Raw genomic sequence first — 16,584 nt, 5'->3', positions numbered from 1 at the left:
ATTTCGCTGCCGTTAGCTGCATATAATTTGTATTTATTGTTCACCGCGCACTTACGTAAAGAGTTTAATGTTTTTGGTAGAACGGAGATGTTTGCGCCACTGTCTACTAAGTAACGTATGCCGTTAATTTTGTCAGTTACACATAATCGGTGGTTTCCGCCATGGCTGCAAGTACCCACCTGTATATCCTGCGGCTGAGTTAGTTTTCCGACGGTTTTTTCCAATTGCAAGGTTGGCTACATTTGTTGGCTCTGCTCTTGAACTGTTCGTGATACCAACATAACTGGCTGGGGTTGTCCGGATCCGAAGTTGTACTGAAAAAAATAATAATAACTTAATTAAGTCCGCGAGTCTTCCGTGATTGCCCAACACGTGTAATTTGCTGAGTCCGCCTCTGTTCTAGATACGCGAGTTCGTCGACTTAATATAACGCGAAAAATAACTCTCTGACGGAACGGGGTCACCAATTTATAGATGATGAATTTATAGATGATTTATTTAGTTGGTTGTGTGATTGTTGAAGACTTGCTGTGCGTGTCTTCCGTCAAGGAGTTAAGTGAAACGAATCGAGAACTTGAATACGTTTATTGATTGTTAATAAAAGGAAATAAGAATACAATTATGAGCTAAGCGGAAATGAGATTTAGAACCGACCGTCTATGTTGGGTTACCACGAGAGACTGCCCCGTGGGAGCGCTGCGGTGCTCGTCGAGTAATAATTGCCTAGTCGGCGTGTGCGTCGTAATAAGGCTACGTACACACCAGCCGCTACATATACAAGGCACTTATGAGCGACAAGTTTCTAGTATGATCTTCATCAAACACTCTAGTGTATCCCAGACTTGTATTCTCTTCTCCGTTGGTTTCTGGGAACAGTGACTATAACAAAAAATATAGAAGGAAGAGAAATAACTTTCTGCTCAGAAAGTTATTTCTCTTCATTCTATATTTTTTGTTTGAAGTTAGCATTTTAATGGTTACTATAATAAGGATCTGTTGATCACGTCGGGGTCACCAGTTTGCCATCGGGGTTACCACTTTGCCGGTTATAATATGTTCGGTTAGATGGCATTTAAATTTTAAATAGACGTGTTCACGTTAGGAGCTTTACTGATCGACTATTTTCATTTTACATGGATCTACACTCGACAGCGAGATGCGTGTCTGTACCATATTGTTTACATTAAGACTACGTCATTTTATTACATTCGCTAACAGCTAACTTACACGTTTAATTAATTCTAGTCTACACGCTTCAGGAGCAAATATTCGGCAGTTACTATCAAGTTCGAGTTCTCGTAATTGTAGACGAATACTTTTAGGACCTAGGACACATGATCTGTTTAGGTACCTAGGTTCAATTTCGAGAAAGCGGTGAACCGCGGAATCCAGCTCGGCTGGGCCGCATTCGGGAAAGTTCGCGATATCTTTTCGTCCGAAATTCCTCAGTGCCTGAAGACGAAAGTCTTCGAACAGTGCTGTTGCCAGTGATGCCAGGTTCCGAGACTTGGTCGCTAACTATGGGCCTCATAATAAGGCTCAGTCACTCAGCGGGTGGTGGAACGAGCTATGCTCGGAGTATCTCTGAATGAAAGAACCAAAAATGAGGAGATCCGCAGAAGAACCAAAGTTACCCACTTAGCTCAGCGAGTTGCATAGCTGAAGTGGCAATGGGGGAGACACATAGTTCGAAGTGCCGATAGACGTTGAGGTCCCAAGGCGCTGGAATCGCACTGGTGGACTGACGACATCGAGTGAGTCGCAGGGATCCGCTGGATTCAGGCGGCTTAGGATATCGATGTTTGGAATTCCCTACAAAAAGCCTATGTCCTGCAGTGGACGTCCATCGCCTGACATGATAATGACGATGATATTTATAAAGTTCCGGACAATATGTTATAGTCCAGAAACTTTACCCAATTAATTGATCGTAAGCTCGTCGCGTCTGCTACAAATTACTCGTATAACCCAAGTAGTCCAATAGAAACTTTGTGGGATACAGAAAGGGATAGTATCCTTGGAAACGCTTATACAGATGTGCAAGTTTTTTTGGTTTTCCAATAACAATGAATAAGTGCTTTCATAAGGATTCCAAATACAGACGCTAGTTTCTAGTTTGCTGCTAACTAAAGATTTAACTAAAAGTTTTATTGTAAGACAGTTTTGGTAATCCCGAGTACTTGTTTCGAATTCTAAACGCTTGAATGAATCAGAAGCGATTTCTGAAATGTTAATTTGCGGTCGAAGATGATTCCCAATTTTTTTTTTCTATTATTTAATCTTTACAAGTTAGCCATTCAGTACAATCTCACCTGATGGTAAGTGATGATGCAATTTAAGATGGAAGCGGGCTAACTTGGTAGGAATAGGATGAAAATCGACACCCCTTTCGGTTTCTACACGACATCGTACCGGAACCACCGCCGTCTTAAACTAAGCTGGGGCCCTTGGGCATACCAGAATTAGAGGCCCTTTTGGAAAGTAAAAAACGCGAATTATACTAACATTTTAAAAATAAGTTTAATCATTTATTATAGAAAATCAAATACAGTATGATGTTATAAATACGTCAATGGCCGCGTACTGACTGAGCGAGCAGCTTCGCGAGGCAGCCTCGGACGTTTGCCTCGCAACGTTTGCCGCGCGAGGCAGCCTCATTCTGTAATTTAATACACATGAGACTGCCGCGCGCGGCAAAGCCGAGCCAGACCGAGGCTGAGCAAAAGACTCGAACGCTCAGTAGTTACTCACAAGTCGAACAGAAGCCACGCGCGAGTAGCGCATATTCAGTTTAGATTAAGATTATCATGAGGCCGTGCGTTCGGAAGGCTATCGCCACCACTGCCTTTATACTGATTCATCAACTTGTACAAAAAAAGAAAAGAAAAAAATCTAAACATTTTTGGATAAAAACGTTATACAAAAACAGATTTCAAGCTGGAAACAGAATATTTGAAGAGCTGTGCTTTGATGACGCAGAAAGCAATTTCACTAGAATGAATAAAATTGAATTTGAACATCTGTACTCTCTTATAAACGCCAAAATAAGCAAGAAGGACACAAATTTTCGAGAAGCAATAACCGCAAGGGAAAGATTGTTGGTTACGTTAAGATTTTTGGCCACGGGAGATTCTTATACCAGTTTGCAGTATCTGTTTCGTATATCAAAACAAAGAATATCAGTAATCGTTCATGAAGTTTGTGATGCGTTAATCGATGTGCTAAGGGATTATGTTAAGGTAAAATAAAATAATTTTATTCCATTTTTCGTACATTTTTATTAATTATTACAACATGACAAATAGACAAAAAGACAATTAATATGAAACGCTTAATTAAACAAGTACTTATCTAACAATGAGGATGAGGAGGCGGAGGGGGCATCGGTGAGGTAGGAGGGATCGGTGGGGTAGGAGGCATCGGTGAGGTAGGAGGCATCGGTGAGGTAGGAGGCATCTGTGATTGAGGAGGCATCGGTGATTGAGGAGGCATCGGTGAGGAAGAAAGACAAGACGTATTATTGGAACTGTTTAGCCCACTGTATGATTGAGTATAATAACCAGTGTATGATGGGTATGCTCCCATGTCCGCTTCGAAAATAATTTTATTTATAGCATGCTTTACATGTGCTAAAGTAAAAGCGTCATATTTTCGCAACTCATTTGCGACATATTGCCCATAAACATCGTAGGAGTCATGTTTTTCCGAAGCAGCACTATCACTTGCACACTGTTGTAATAGTGTTAAGGCTTCTGATATAGCATTATCAGTTAAATCATTTGGCTCAGTTCTTTTAGTTCTCTTCTTTGCTCTCGTATATTCATTTCTGGTTTCTTTAACTGTATTTTCATTACCGACTTGATTTTGAGTTTCACTTTGACTGCCACTATTTTGAGTTTCATTTTCACTGCCATCATTTCGAGTTTTACTTTGACTTCCATCATTTTGAATTTCACTGTGACATGCATTCTGTAGGGTGAAAAATCATAATTTTAATTACAGATACCATCATCCGAAGAAGAGTGGCTTACTATAGCAAGAGAATTTGAGACAAAATGGAATTTTCCGCATGCTATTGCAGCAATGGATGGGAAACATGTTATATTACAATCGCCTATAAATAGTGGCAATGATTTCGATTGTTACAAATTGTTTCCCAGTATAGTCCTATTTGCTTTAGTTGACGCCAATTATAAATTCCTGTATGTAGATGTTGGTAGCAAAGGTCGTATATCAGATGGCGGTGTGTTTAAAAATACCAATTTATATAAAAAACTTGAAAGAAGGGAACTTAATATTCCTCCGCCAGAAATCTTACAAATACCTTATGAAACTGCAGTGCCGTATTTTATTTTGGCCGATAAAGCATTTGCATTGGATGAGTACACAATGAAACCTTATGAAGGTACTCCAAATCGAGGTTCAATGGAAAGGATCTTTAATTACCGACTGTCCAGAGCAAGGAGAGTTGTGGAAAATGCTTTTGGCATTTTAAGTTCTGTGTTCAGAGTATTGAGGAAGCCCATACTATTGGAACCAGAAAAAGCTACAAAAGTCGTGTTAACTACTATATACTTATATAACTACTTGCGAAGGGATCAAGAGGCCTCTCAAAGGTTTACTGCCCCGGGATCATTTGATGTCGAAGCTGAAGGAACAATAATACCCGGGCGATGGCGGCAGGATACAGAAATGTCATCAATGCTACCTATTCGAGCTATGCCACGGCGAGGGCCAACAGATTTAAAAGAAATACGTTCACATTTAGGGAGACATTTTATTACAAATGGAGCAATTGCTTGGCAGAATAATTATCAGTAAATACTCACGTCTTCAGGTAAAGTATCTTGAGTATTTCCTGGATGGTTTCTATCGCCCAGGAAGCTGAAAGCTTCATAGGCGTACCAATTTGATTTATATATGTCACCACGACCTGTAATAAATAATAAATTAATTAAATTTGTACGACTGACTATAAATATGTAATGACTGTACGAAAACATAATAATAAACATAAACATACCTGATCCTGTGATACGGCTTTTCTTTTCACGTGACCTTTCCCTCCTATAGGATCCTAGCAAAGACTCCATCTTTTTTTTTAAATCCATTATTGGAATGTTCATTTCACGATTTATGTTATTCCACGCATCTTCTCTTAGTCCTCTGTTGGTATAATTAGGACATTGCGCATCCCAAAGTAGTTTATATTCTCCATATAAATGTATTAATTTGAGACACTGTTCTCTATTCATGATAATATAATTATACTTATGTTCTCTATTCCGTATTCGTCGAACAAGCGAGGCAAAACACGACCGTCTTGAGTGCGCGCGGCAAACGTACTGAGGCGCCTTTGAGCATGGACAAAAACCGACAACGTTTGGCTCGGGTCGCGGCACGCTCGGGCGAGGCAGCGCGTGCGTTTGCCTCGGCCGAGGCGCGTCTTGACCGACCGAGGATTTGCCTCGCGCGGCTGCCTCGCGAGGCTGCTCGCTCAGTCAGTACGCGGCTATTAATGATATTCGAATGCTGCTGTTTTTTGGTTCTGATTACGATAATGGTTTCTTTCGGGATTTCTGTTGAGCAAAATCTTCTATTATATCATTAAAGTCAATGTTTTGAAGGATATCACTTTCAACGCACATAATTGACAAATTACTTAGTCGTTCTTGTAACATTGTTGTTCGCAATTCATTTTTTATTCTCTTAAGCTGCGAAAATGACCGCTCTCCACTGCAATTAGTAACCATCAAGCAAAGGAATATTCTTGTAGCAATTTCTACGTTTGGAAAAGTTTCTTCCAATTTATCTGCTTTTATTAAGTTATGTAAGGTTGAGATATTTAAATCCGCCGATCGCTTTGCTATGTTTTTTAAATATTGACTTAAATGAAAACATTCTGTTTTGAACTCATCTGCATTTATGTCTTTATGATAAAATTTTGCAAATTCTTTGCATTTTTTGGTCAACTCATCAGATTCTATTATTGTTAACTGACAAAGAAAACCAAATCGACTATCAATTTCTTGGTATGCTGCAAAACGTTTTTTTAAATGAGTAATTAATGTGTCAATTATGGGAATGAAAGTATCTACACGAAACTTTTCTTTGCCTCTCAACTGTGCCGTCTCTGATGATCCTTCAAAAAAAGTGATGCGTGTGCTGCGAAATCTTTTTCTTTCAAATGTGTCTTTGTAGTCAGCATATGGATTTTTTTCTTTAGCAGCCGTTTCGTACTGATCAAAATTATCGCGTGCGGTATTGGCATAACTGATCAGAGACTCGTAAAGTTTCGTTACAACGTCCATGGTCATAGTGCTATTCTGTAAACTTAGACTTGTTTTATTCATAATTCCCAAAAGATCATTCCATATTTCAGTTAGAAGAGCAGTCTCAAATTTTTCCATTTTTTTTGCTAGGCTTCCTTTCTAGTGTCTCCTGGTTGATTAATGTCACTTGCGATTGAACACAATGCTTCAGAAATATTTAAATAACCATTTTGCAAAGCATTAATAGCATTAGCACGTGCAGACCATCTAGTTTCCGAAAGAGACTTCAAGACTCTATTTGCACCTAAATGCTCTGTCAAAATTTTCCATCGTTTTGTCGAAGCCGAAAAAAAATTAAACAATTTTTGTACAAATTGAAAGAATGTTACTGCTTCAGTAACACACTCAACAGCCTGAACACCCACTAAATTTAGCGAATGTGCCACACATGGAATCGCAAATTCGCAAACTTCTTTTATTCTTGACTTGAACACCAGAGTACTTTCCAGACATATTTGACGCATTGTCGTAGCTCTGACCAATGATGAACCTGATGTTTCAAACGATTCTTTATTTTTTGGTATTTTCTGTCCGAACTTACCCCACATGACACATTTAAGAGAAATTGAGATTCCCAAAGTTTGCTTTTATCCTTAGGAATAAATTGTAAGGACTTCACAAATCACGACTTGTGTGATTTGAGCGTGTTTTTTTCATGTGATTGTATATAATTTAGGGTTTTCTTACGATTGAGTTACACACTTACTGGCATAGGTGGCATTTATCTACAAATAAAGTACGCATTGTTTGTATGGTAGAGCTTTATATAAAATCGAAACACTAAGGTTTACAAAGAAATTAAAGGTTGAGGTTATAGAAAACAACATCGTATTTTTCTAGAACCTGAAATCTTCAAATAATGAAACGAATATGAAATACATTTAAAATATATTTTTAAATTCAGTCAAATGTTCTTTATTATTATTTGTACTAAAACAGTTTTATTCTAATTAAACTAAGTTTATTGCATGTGATAACAGTTTAGATTCTAGACTGTTGTCACACATATTAATCTAGACTTCAGAAAAATAAAAATCAAAATAATATTTCTTCTTTAAAAAATTATCTTTAACAAAATAATCATTTTCACTTTTTAGAAACAATTATACATACATTATAAAATATTAAAATCACAAACATGGTATGAAATTACTATATATATATATGAAATTAATATTCTTCAATTTAAAAGAAATTCTCATCATCGTTATTCATAAGGATGTACTCCACAGGATCGTCATTTATCTGCAGTAGTTCTATAACCTTAACTATATTAGAATCAGGTACAGAATCTTCATCCTTACGCTTAGGAATAACAAATTTCAAGTTATTTTTCTTTACAATAGTTTTATAGAATGTAATATTATAGATATTTGAGTTTGAATCCATATCATTGCTTTCAATAATACCAACGTAATAAATCCAAGTACGTTTGAAATATCTAACAAGGACTGTATCCCCGATATTGTATGTCTTCGAATCCTCAACGTAATTTTTTGTGCTAACATCATCTCCTTTATCAATGTTGCTATAAAAGTTTTCACCGAATTCCCTTTCCTTTTTTGTAGTTGGCTTTATAGGAAAATTAACTTTCTTTGTTTTTTTCTTTGGTATATTAGATGCGCTTGTATTTTGTGATTGTTTTTTGTTTTTGGGTTGTAGACAAATCTGTTTCTTTATCAATCGACTTTAGTTGTAAACTTTCGGGTAAAATTTTGTAGAAGGCTTGGTTCTCTGGTGTGATTTTTACAGATGATAAAATAGTTACTTTATTATAATCATTTGCCTGAATATTTATCTCTTTGGTATGAATGTCTAAAATTTCTTCTATCTCATATTTCTCTTCGCATGTATTGTCGTCTCTTTGGCTTGTTTTTCTCTCTTGATTATTACCAACTTCATGTATTTCTTTAACTATTTGTTCAATTTGCTGTTCTTTAGATGATAATTCTAGGTCAGTCTTGTTTTCGTCATAAAAATTGAAGTCAGCCCATATATCACAGTCAGATAATATATCGCTTACACAGTCTAATAGGTCAGAATCACTATGTACGCTCATTTGAATACTTTCAACTGTTGTTACACTGCAAGATCTTTTACGCTTTTTAATAGCTGTATTAGTAGTTGCCCTTTGGCCAGATTTATTATTTAATTTATGAATTTCTTTAGTTTTCATGATTGTCCTTTGTTTAACATTCTTGTCAATTTTGAAATTGTTTTCTTTGCCATTTCTAGTTTTTTTCCCTATTCCCTTGCCTTTTTTAGAAATATGCCCGTCCGTGTTCTTATCTTTAGTCAATATCGATACATTCGCTACAGTTTCTTTAGCTATTGAATTTTCATCTTGAATCCTAGATGGTCCTGGTATATAATCTAATACTTGATTTTTTGATTGAAGTGCTGTTTTAAGTTTCCGTTTTGTTGTCTTCTTTATTTCTTTTTCCACTGCTAATTCTATTTCTTTTTGCTTTTCTAGATAAGATTGTGTAATCACTTCTGCGCCTTTAGCGACTCGTTTTAACTTAACAGCTATATTGTTCTTTGAGTTATGAGGATGTTGCGTAACTTTTTCTAGAAGCAATTGTTCGAAAGTTGGTTGTAGCAGTAGATCCCTATTTTTGGTAGTATGTGACTTCAACTCTTCAGAGTAAGCAATATTATTGTTTGAGATAGATGTAGAGCTATTATGCGACATGATCTTGTTAATTTTATGTACACATATTAGTGTTAAAGATTTCGGTTGTTTAATAGTCACTAGAGCCTTGTGTTTTTGCCATCGCGCATAAGCTGATGGATCGTATTTGTCCTTTGGCAGAATAGCAGGATTAAAAGGGTAAATGCCACCTTTTTTAAAGCCATTTCGTATTACTTGCGGTTTAGTTTCCTGCCAGGCTTCAGCAAACATTTGAGCAAAACTTTGTTTTCTCAATTTGATTCCAACGTTTTGTCGTTGCCATTTTACGAGGTTCTTATCCAAATCATTTTAAATGATTTGAACACAGCCAAGTCCAGTGGTTGTAATAGATGTGATGTGTGTGCTGGAAACTTTAATATGGTTATATTGTTTTCTGCTGCTAAAGCTACTACTTTGTCATCAACATGACTGGCATGTCCATCATATAGCAGCAATACGGGCCTTTCTTCACCCAAATTAGGAATAATTACTTTTGCCATGTAATCATAAAAAATACTGGTTTCCATCCAGCCTCGTTTACTGGCTGTGTATGCAAGGTTGAAATCATATTTTTCAGGATTTTTTAACATCCACTGTTCGTACATATGTTTGCCTTTAAATACAATCAATGGGTCTAATTTCTGTCCGGCGGCATTTACAGTAGTCAACACAGTAATATTTTCTTTGGCACTTCCACATATTGTTCGTGTACAAGGTTCCCCTTTGCCACCTACAACTTTAGTTTTTGTGGGATCGAGACAAACCGAAGTTTCATCTAGGTTCCAGATTTGCTTTGGATCCAAAAGATTTAGCTCGTGAAGCGTCTTTTTGAGAAGTGTAAAATATTCGTTAATGATGAACGGATCTGTCATTTTTTTTTAAGATATTCTACAGGTTGCGGCTTTTTTATAGACAAATTGTGGCGTTTACAAAAAGAAATAAACCAGTCCGGTCCAGGTCTGTCATCTTTAAAGGGGCTTTGTATTTTATTTCTTTTTATAAAATCCCGTGTTACATCGAGTACTTCTTCTCTTGATAGCCCCCACCCCCACTTCTCCAGAGTTCGTAGACAGTTTGCCAGTTTAGTTTCTAATGCCACTGGGATAGCTGTCGGGCGGCCAAGGGTATTACTTACTACCGCTGTTTTTTTTAAGACTCTATCACTAAGTGTGGATGTAGGTATGCCATACAATTTTGAAGCTGCTGCATAGGTGAGTTCTATATTGTTTATTTTTTTAATGGCTAACTGCAGATCTTCTTTAGTATAAGAACTCGCCCGCGATGAAGTTCGAGTGTATTTACGAGGCATCTGTAAGAGAATTATTGATGTAAATAAGTAATTTATTTTAAATGGCGCATGTTTTAAAAATTTGCTTTTAACATGGTTGCTTTTAGCTTGCTAGTTTGCTTTTAACACAAATTGAAAACCAGAAATGAATGTTTGAAAAAATGTTGTAGCTTAAATGATTCTATAATGGCTTACGCCAAGATTAGATTTTTTTCTTATTATAAATTTTTAATAAACTACGCTCATCCAGAAAAATGTTTTGTAAGTAACAAAAATCAAACAGTGATAAAAATTAGACTGCAAATAAAAATCAAATAACAAGCTTTTAATGAGTTTTTATGTATACTACTAATAATGTCATTGAATGAATACCCATGAATGAGAAAAATATACCATTAACCTCCTGCGACCTGAAACGGAAAAAGCTAGTTGGAACTTCGTCCCGACTTCCTAATTTTAGGACAAAAAAAATGTAGTCCCATCGTCCCAGACCAAAGTATGCCAATAACTTTGTAACCACTTATCAAATCATTATGATGTTTTCAGGGTGGGTTTGTATGTGTATTATGATACCACAGAAGTAAAAAAAATACAAAAAAATTTTGTTCTAAATTTAAGACATTCGGTTGTAATTACATAAATTAGTTGCCTTAAATATCTGTAAATTTCCCATGTATTAATGGTGAAAAATACATAGAATGTTTATAATTATTATTATTTATATGTTTTCCATCATAGTTTTTAATAAATACTGTGCTGAAATAAAAGATTGATTATTGTAAGAAGCCATTAAATTGTTTTGTTGGTTATAATGATAAAAATAATTAAAGTCGTTCGGAATAAAGTTCATTTATTAAAAACACACTAATTGTTAATTTAATTCAGACATTCATGAAAAGCTTTGAAGCAATTTCTTTTCGAGTTAAGACACAAATGAACATTACAAGGCAAACACTTTGCAGTGGATTTCATTGCACAACCAGTGAAGCGACATCGCATTTGCTTTTCAGTAAAATCTGGCATATGCGTTGCTCCTTGCATTCGACGAAGCTTAGATGGTATCGGTACAAAAGCAGATCTTCCGCGTCGCTTTTCGCCAATCTCATTATCTGAACATTCGTTATTTGAGTCCGAAAATTCCAACGGAGCAGTATTCGTCTCAATTAGTTCTTCTGCTATTTTCATCTTGAAAAATCTGAGCTGCAAAATGTTCCTGGCTGGAGTTCGTTTCTGTTCCTCATCTTTTTTATACTGAATCCAGCCATTATTTATTGCCAGGTCCAGCATGTGAGAAAAGAATCTCACTGTCCACTTTTTTGTGCGGCACCTTGACGGACAAACAGCGAGTCTGTCTGCCAAATCTACTCCACCCATATTTCTGTTGTACATTCTAATTACGTCTGGTCTGCAAACATACAAATACGTTTTATCCTTCTTAGAATATCTTTTGCAGAAGTCTGGGTCCTCATTTGTGTAAATGGATGACAACATCATAACGGGCTTGTTATCAAGCCACTTTGTGAGGGCTATTTTGTTGTCATTTCTCACAAGAACTTGACAAGCTCCACGTCCTTTTTGCTTTAAGCTATTATCGGATTCTAGAACTTCGCGAGCAGCGGCAGGAATCCTATTTTTCATTAGTGTACCTGTGCTTTCAATTCCTCTCTCTTTTAATTCTGTTACAAGTTTAACAGTTGTAAAATACCTGTCAAAGTAAACCAAATGACCTGGGACAAGAGCTTCAGTTAGTTTTATAACAGCTTTCTCACCTTGACTAAAAGTTGTGTTATCATACTCAGGGAACGTTGTTGAGCCTTGATATACAATTAAGTCACACACGGTTCCATCTGGATTTGCTAACACGTATGCTTTCAGACCCACAGGATGTGGCTTTCCTGGGCAATATTGACGCATATTGCAAGCACCTGTGAATGGGATCATCATTTCATCAATAGAGATGTGCTGCTCTTTAACTTCTTTATTACAAGCTTGAAGTATTCTGTTCAGTAATGGTCGCACCTTCCAGAGTTTATCCATGGATTTGCTTTGATTAGAAACGTCAGAATCAAAAACAAATTTCAGATTGTTTCTTAGAAGAAAAAATCTGTCACGTGACATATTATCAGCTACCAACGGAACCCTCCACTTCGCTTCCCACATTCTTGTAAGGGGATAGCCTATGCAAGCCTGTTCTGTATACAGCTGATTGATTTGTTTTATCTACTATCAAATTGATTAAATCATCGTCAAAATAGTTTATAAAATACTCCATCATAGTATAGTTCGATCTATCAGGTTTTATATACGAAGGTTCACTTAAAATAGGTTTGTTAAGCGGAAACCTTGCTTCGGTCCATCCTGACAAGTTATTTGATGGCGGCGACATTCTCCCTGCAGTGGATGATTGTGAGGTTCTTACACGACCCCTGCGAAAATAGGATCGACCACTACGTACACGACCTCGGCGTCGTAATTGTCCTCTTCCCCTCCCTCGTCTTCCAATATTTTCAGCAACTTGATTTGAAGGTACATCTTCATTGCTGCTTTCTGAACTTGCTTCGCTTTGTGACATGTCAGAACGGTTGCCAGGGATATATAATCGTCATCACTTCTGTCATCCCCATCAACTGCAAAAGGATCTTGATTTTCGTCTTCATAATCAGAATTTTGTAAAAGTTCAAAGACTTCTTCATCTCTTACTGCTGTAAAAATACATTAAAGCAATAAACGCCTAGGTGACTAAATTTAGAACCAATACAATTTAAACTTTTTAATACAAATAAGTATATCTGGCACTTTTGTAATTATGGTCCAAAACATTTGAACAAGGGAGTAAGAAAGCGACAATACTCAGACTAAAAACCGAACTTACTATATTTAGTACAAAAAAAAAACAACTGTCTGAATTTTGTGTTTATTACAACATTATCATTAAAATAGTACTAGATCCTAATAAAACGTTATTTTTATGTTAATTTCATGATGAAAATTTTTTTCCCGAACCGAAAAACAGCCTGCACCATTGAATGTGAAAATGCCTTCTAACACCTTAGTGACAGTTATGTAAGTTTGTTTTAGAATACTAATATTTCTTACATAAACCCCATATTTAAGCAATTACGAGCTCAATTAAGTATTTCAGACTGAAATAAAAATCATGTGTATTAAAAGTTTGACAACCACTGCCAATTACAAAACGGGTTGAGATCGGATATTTTTGTCCGAACTTTACCCATGAAAGAGAACACTGGATTTCAGCCTACTTAGCTAGTAGACATATCTGGATTAGTTCTATCAAGTTATCGTTGCTTAAAACCTAGGACTTGAATAATATAATACCAAAATAAGCTATATTATTGCAATTACGAATGAAAATAAATGAAGGTGAAAGACCGGACAGACTAATATTTTGTTAAACTTACCTTTTTTTTCTAACAGCGCGTAGTACACGTCCTTATTGCCGGAGCGACTGGCGATCACTGCGGGGCGGGGCGGAACATAAAGACGTTACGCGTAATGTGCCTAGCATTAAAAAATATAGCCGAATATGTTGGAAATTTGACTTCAACGTTCTTACCCCAGCTCCGATCTTACCCCAACGCACCTTATTGCGCATTATGTTCATCCATAGGCAAAAATCTCTCAATAGGCTGTCCGTCTTTTACGTATCTAACTATGAGAGTCAGTTGGTCAACGTGGGACAGATCTGGTGTAGAATCTACGCTAATAGAGTAGTACTTTGCTGTTTTAAGTTCATTGACAATGGTTTTCAAAACTTGCTGTCCCATTAAATTAATAAATTCATTACAAATATTTGCCGATAAATATGATGTACTTCCTTTTCCACGATTTCCGCAGTTTTGTATGTGATCAGCAAGAAAAGGATCAAACTCACTAATCAGTTCTAAGCATCCCAAATAATTCCCATTATTTTGCGATCCTAATGTCTCATTATCACCACGAAAAGCAAGACCTCTTGAAGCCAAAAATTTCACTACTGCTACAATCCTCTTAAGTACATTCTTCCAATAGTTAATTTCTCTATTATTTCAATAGTTATTTATTCCAATAGTTAGTTTTCATTCTTGCAACATAATTCATCATAAATTCCCTGTGCTGTAAACTGTTCTCATGCTCTATCAATAAGTTACTTACTTACTTCCAATCTTTATATCCCTTAGGAGAACTTAAATTATGTCCAGCACCAGTAGTGGTATTAAATAGACGGCAGCAATAACAGTATACAGATTTCTTTGCTGGTGAATAAAGAAGCCATTTTCTTTCTAAAGACTCACCATTCGTCAATTTACGAATAAAAATATTTTTTGTCAAGCATCTTGTTTTTGTTCTACCATTTGAATCTGGAAAACTAGTAGAAGTTTCGGAGAAGTCACTGTTTATATTTTGGAAAAACTCTGGCCCTTTTCGAATCCAAATATCACGGACTTTTTCCGGTAAAATGTCGTCACAGTAAGTACCCGGGTCAGGAGACACAGATACATTCTCTAAGCTTGCAGTTATTAATTCACAGTAAGTTGAAGTCGATGGTTTAGCATCTGATGTGTGATTGTCATTTTCGTCACACGTAACCTCTTTTTCCTGGTAACATTCAGAGGTACTTTTGTCTTGCGGTGATGAGAATGAATAATCTCTCGGCTTATTTGTTTCTTCCACCGTAAAAAATTAAGTGAGTTTTGGAAGTTTTTCCGTTATTTCTTTTTGAGCTATAATTTTTTTTCTTTTTTGTGAACCACTTAAATATGTTCTTTTCGACATAATAAAATGTTTAAACGAACGACAAACGAACAAATCGAAACTTTTGTTTATCTTACTCAATTTTAAATGTTAAATGAAATAAAATAACTCCACTCACTCATAACAGACTGAAAGTTTAATACATCATTCGGGGATTCCCCCTACCATAGACAATGGCGACATTTATGATAGGCCTTGTTTAGACGGTGCAGCTTGACTTTGGAATCGGAGTGATTGCGTGAGTGATCGCTAGATGGTGTTCTTAGTAAATTAGGTAGAATATAATATTTCTGAACGCATCGTTCAGAAATATTATTAATTTGTACAGTAGGAATAGCCGCAGTCATCGATATAATAGCGTAGTATATGCCCACAGTATCTGTGTATATGCCACGTAAATACCTTCTTATAAGGTTACTAATTTGCGAAAAAAAGTAATGTGTCCGACAAAAATGTTTTGAGAATAAATGTGTGAGAGAAATTGTAGGTCCTTCGGGGCCCCCCTGAGAATAGAGGCCCTGGGCACGGGCCCGTGTGCCCTTATGGTAAAGACGGTATTGACCGGAACGCTATATCGCTTGCCGGTACGCCTTTGCCGGTAGGATGGTAACCACGGCCGAAGTCTCCCACTTGGACCAGACTTTAATTTACTTTACTTTAGGAAGAACTTCACCCATATTATAAGAGGACTGTTTATACAGGATGCTCGGAAGTATTTCCCATAACTTCAAGGTGTTGAAGAGTCCACTATTCATGTAATACACGCTTTTATCTATCCTTGCATTTTTAAAATTTTAAAATAGTTAGTTAGTTCGGCTCCTATTAGTGGACTTGTCAACATCTTGAAGTTATGGGAAATACTCTCGAGCACCCTGTATATTTTTCTTAAATATAAAAGACAATAGTACAATGAAACATTTATTTTTAATACAAGTAGTAAAGTAAATAATTTAATTTAATCGGCCGTTTGAAGCTGTCTTGTTATTGCACAAGTTTTTTTTTATTAAAACTTAATGTTAAACACATCAAAAAATAATATCATTAAAAATGAGATTTCTTGTGTCATCTTGGACTAACACTGTGAAGACTAGACGCAGGTCTAGCTATCACAGTCTCCCGTTTAAATAAATATATATCGTTTGAAAAAAAAAACATTGCAGATTTATTTATTTTAGTGCACAATATAATTATTGCATTCTAGAACGAACATTCGCTATTCAGAGATATTACTATATTATTATGGTTCACAAGGAAAACAAACCTCGCTCGCGCGCGTGGTTCCCGTTCCCGTAGGAATACGGGGATAATATAATATATAGCCTTCCTCGATAAATGGGCTATCTACCACTGAAAGAATTTTTCAAATCGGACCAGTAGTTCCTGAGATTAGCGCGTTAAATCAAACAAACAAACAAACTCTTCAGCTTTTTTTTAAATATTAGTATAGAATCGGTTTTCTATGACAAGCTAACAAGTGTCATTGACGTATGTTAGTTGAATTTGATCAGCAGGGTCATTATGTAACTCGGTGAACG

At 36.2% G+C, this 16,584-nt stretch overlaps 2 protein-coding genes across 3 annotated transcripts; one reads left to right on the top strand and one right to left on the bottom strand.

Moving 5' to 3' along the window:
• Window positions 1-2,563: 2,563 nt before the first annotated feature.
• Window positions 2,564-16,576, bottom strand: LOC112046959 (leukocyte receptor cluster member 8 homolog). 2 transcript variants are annotated; one of them, XR_008252035.1, is made up of 3 exons: window positions 13,717-16,576; window positions 4,830-12,996; window positions 2,564-3,969 (listed from the first exon to the last, which is right to left on the bottom strand). XR_008252035.1 is itself a non-coding variant. In XM_024083840.2 (3 exons), exons 1-3 carry the CDS (start codon window positions 5,253-5,255, stop codon window positions 3,352-3,354), a joined length of 954 nt encoding a protein of 317 aa, XP_023939608.1. In that variant the 5' UTR covers window positions 5,256-5,537; the 3' UTR covers window positions 2,564-3,351. The 2 variants fall into 2 exon arrangements, 1 of the variants encoding a protein (XP_023939608.1); XM_024083840.2 differs by lacking the exon at window positions 13,717-16,576 and having other exon boundaries at window positions 4,830-4,933; window positions 5,024-5,537.
• LOC112046951 (uncharacterized) lies at window positions 2,808-5,035 on the top strand. The gene is made up of 2 exons (XM_024083819.2): window positions 2,808-3,239; window positions 4,003-5,035. The coding sequence occupies exons 1-2, from the start codon at window positions 2,808-2,810 to the stop codon at window positions 4,819-4,821; spliced, it is 1,251 nt and encodes a 416-aa protein (XP_023939587.2). The 3' UTR covers window positions 4,822-5,035.
• Window positions 16,577-16,584: the final 8 nt, after the last annotated feature.

This window comes from Bicyclus anynana, chromosome 23 (genome assembly GCF_947172395.1).
Source record: "Bicyclus anynana chromosome 23, ilBicAnyn1.1, whole genome shotgun sequence".
Lineage (NCBI taxonomy): Eukaryota > Metazoa > Arthropoda > Insecta > Lepidoptera > Nymphalidae > Bicyclus > Bicyclus anynana.
Note: the sequence above shows the minus strand (reverse complement) of the source record. Positions and strands in the feature narration are given on the sequence as shown.

What these genes read in the sequence shown, in the direction of transcription:
- LOC112046959 (XM_024083840.2), bottom strand. Translation starts at nt 5,255, where the DNA reads ATGAATAGAGAACAGTGTCTCAAATTAATACATTTATATGGAGAATAT. An exon ending in AAGCCGTATCACAGGATCAG is followed by an intron (nt 4,934 to 5,023) that starts GTATGTTTATGT and finishes TATTTATTACAG; the next exon opens with GTCGTGGTGACATATATAAA. An exon ending in AAGATACTTTACCTGAAGAC is followed by an intron (nt 3,970 to 4,829) that starts GTGAGTATTTAC and finishes TTCACCCTACAG; the next exon opens with AATGCATGTCACAGTGAAAT.
- LOC112046951 (XM_024083819.2), top strand. Translation starts at nt 2,808, where the DNA reads ATGAGGCCGTGCGTTCGGAAGGCTATCGCCACCACTGCCTTTATACTG. An exon ending in TGCTAAGGGATTATGTTAAG is followed by an intron (nt 3,240 to 4,002) that starts GTAAAATAAAAT and finishes TTTTAATTACAG; the next exon opens with ATACCATCATCCGAAGAAGA.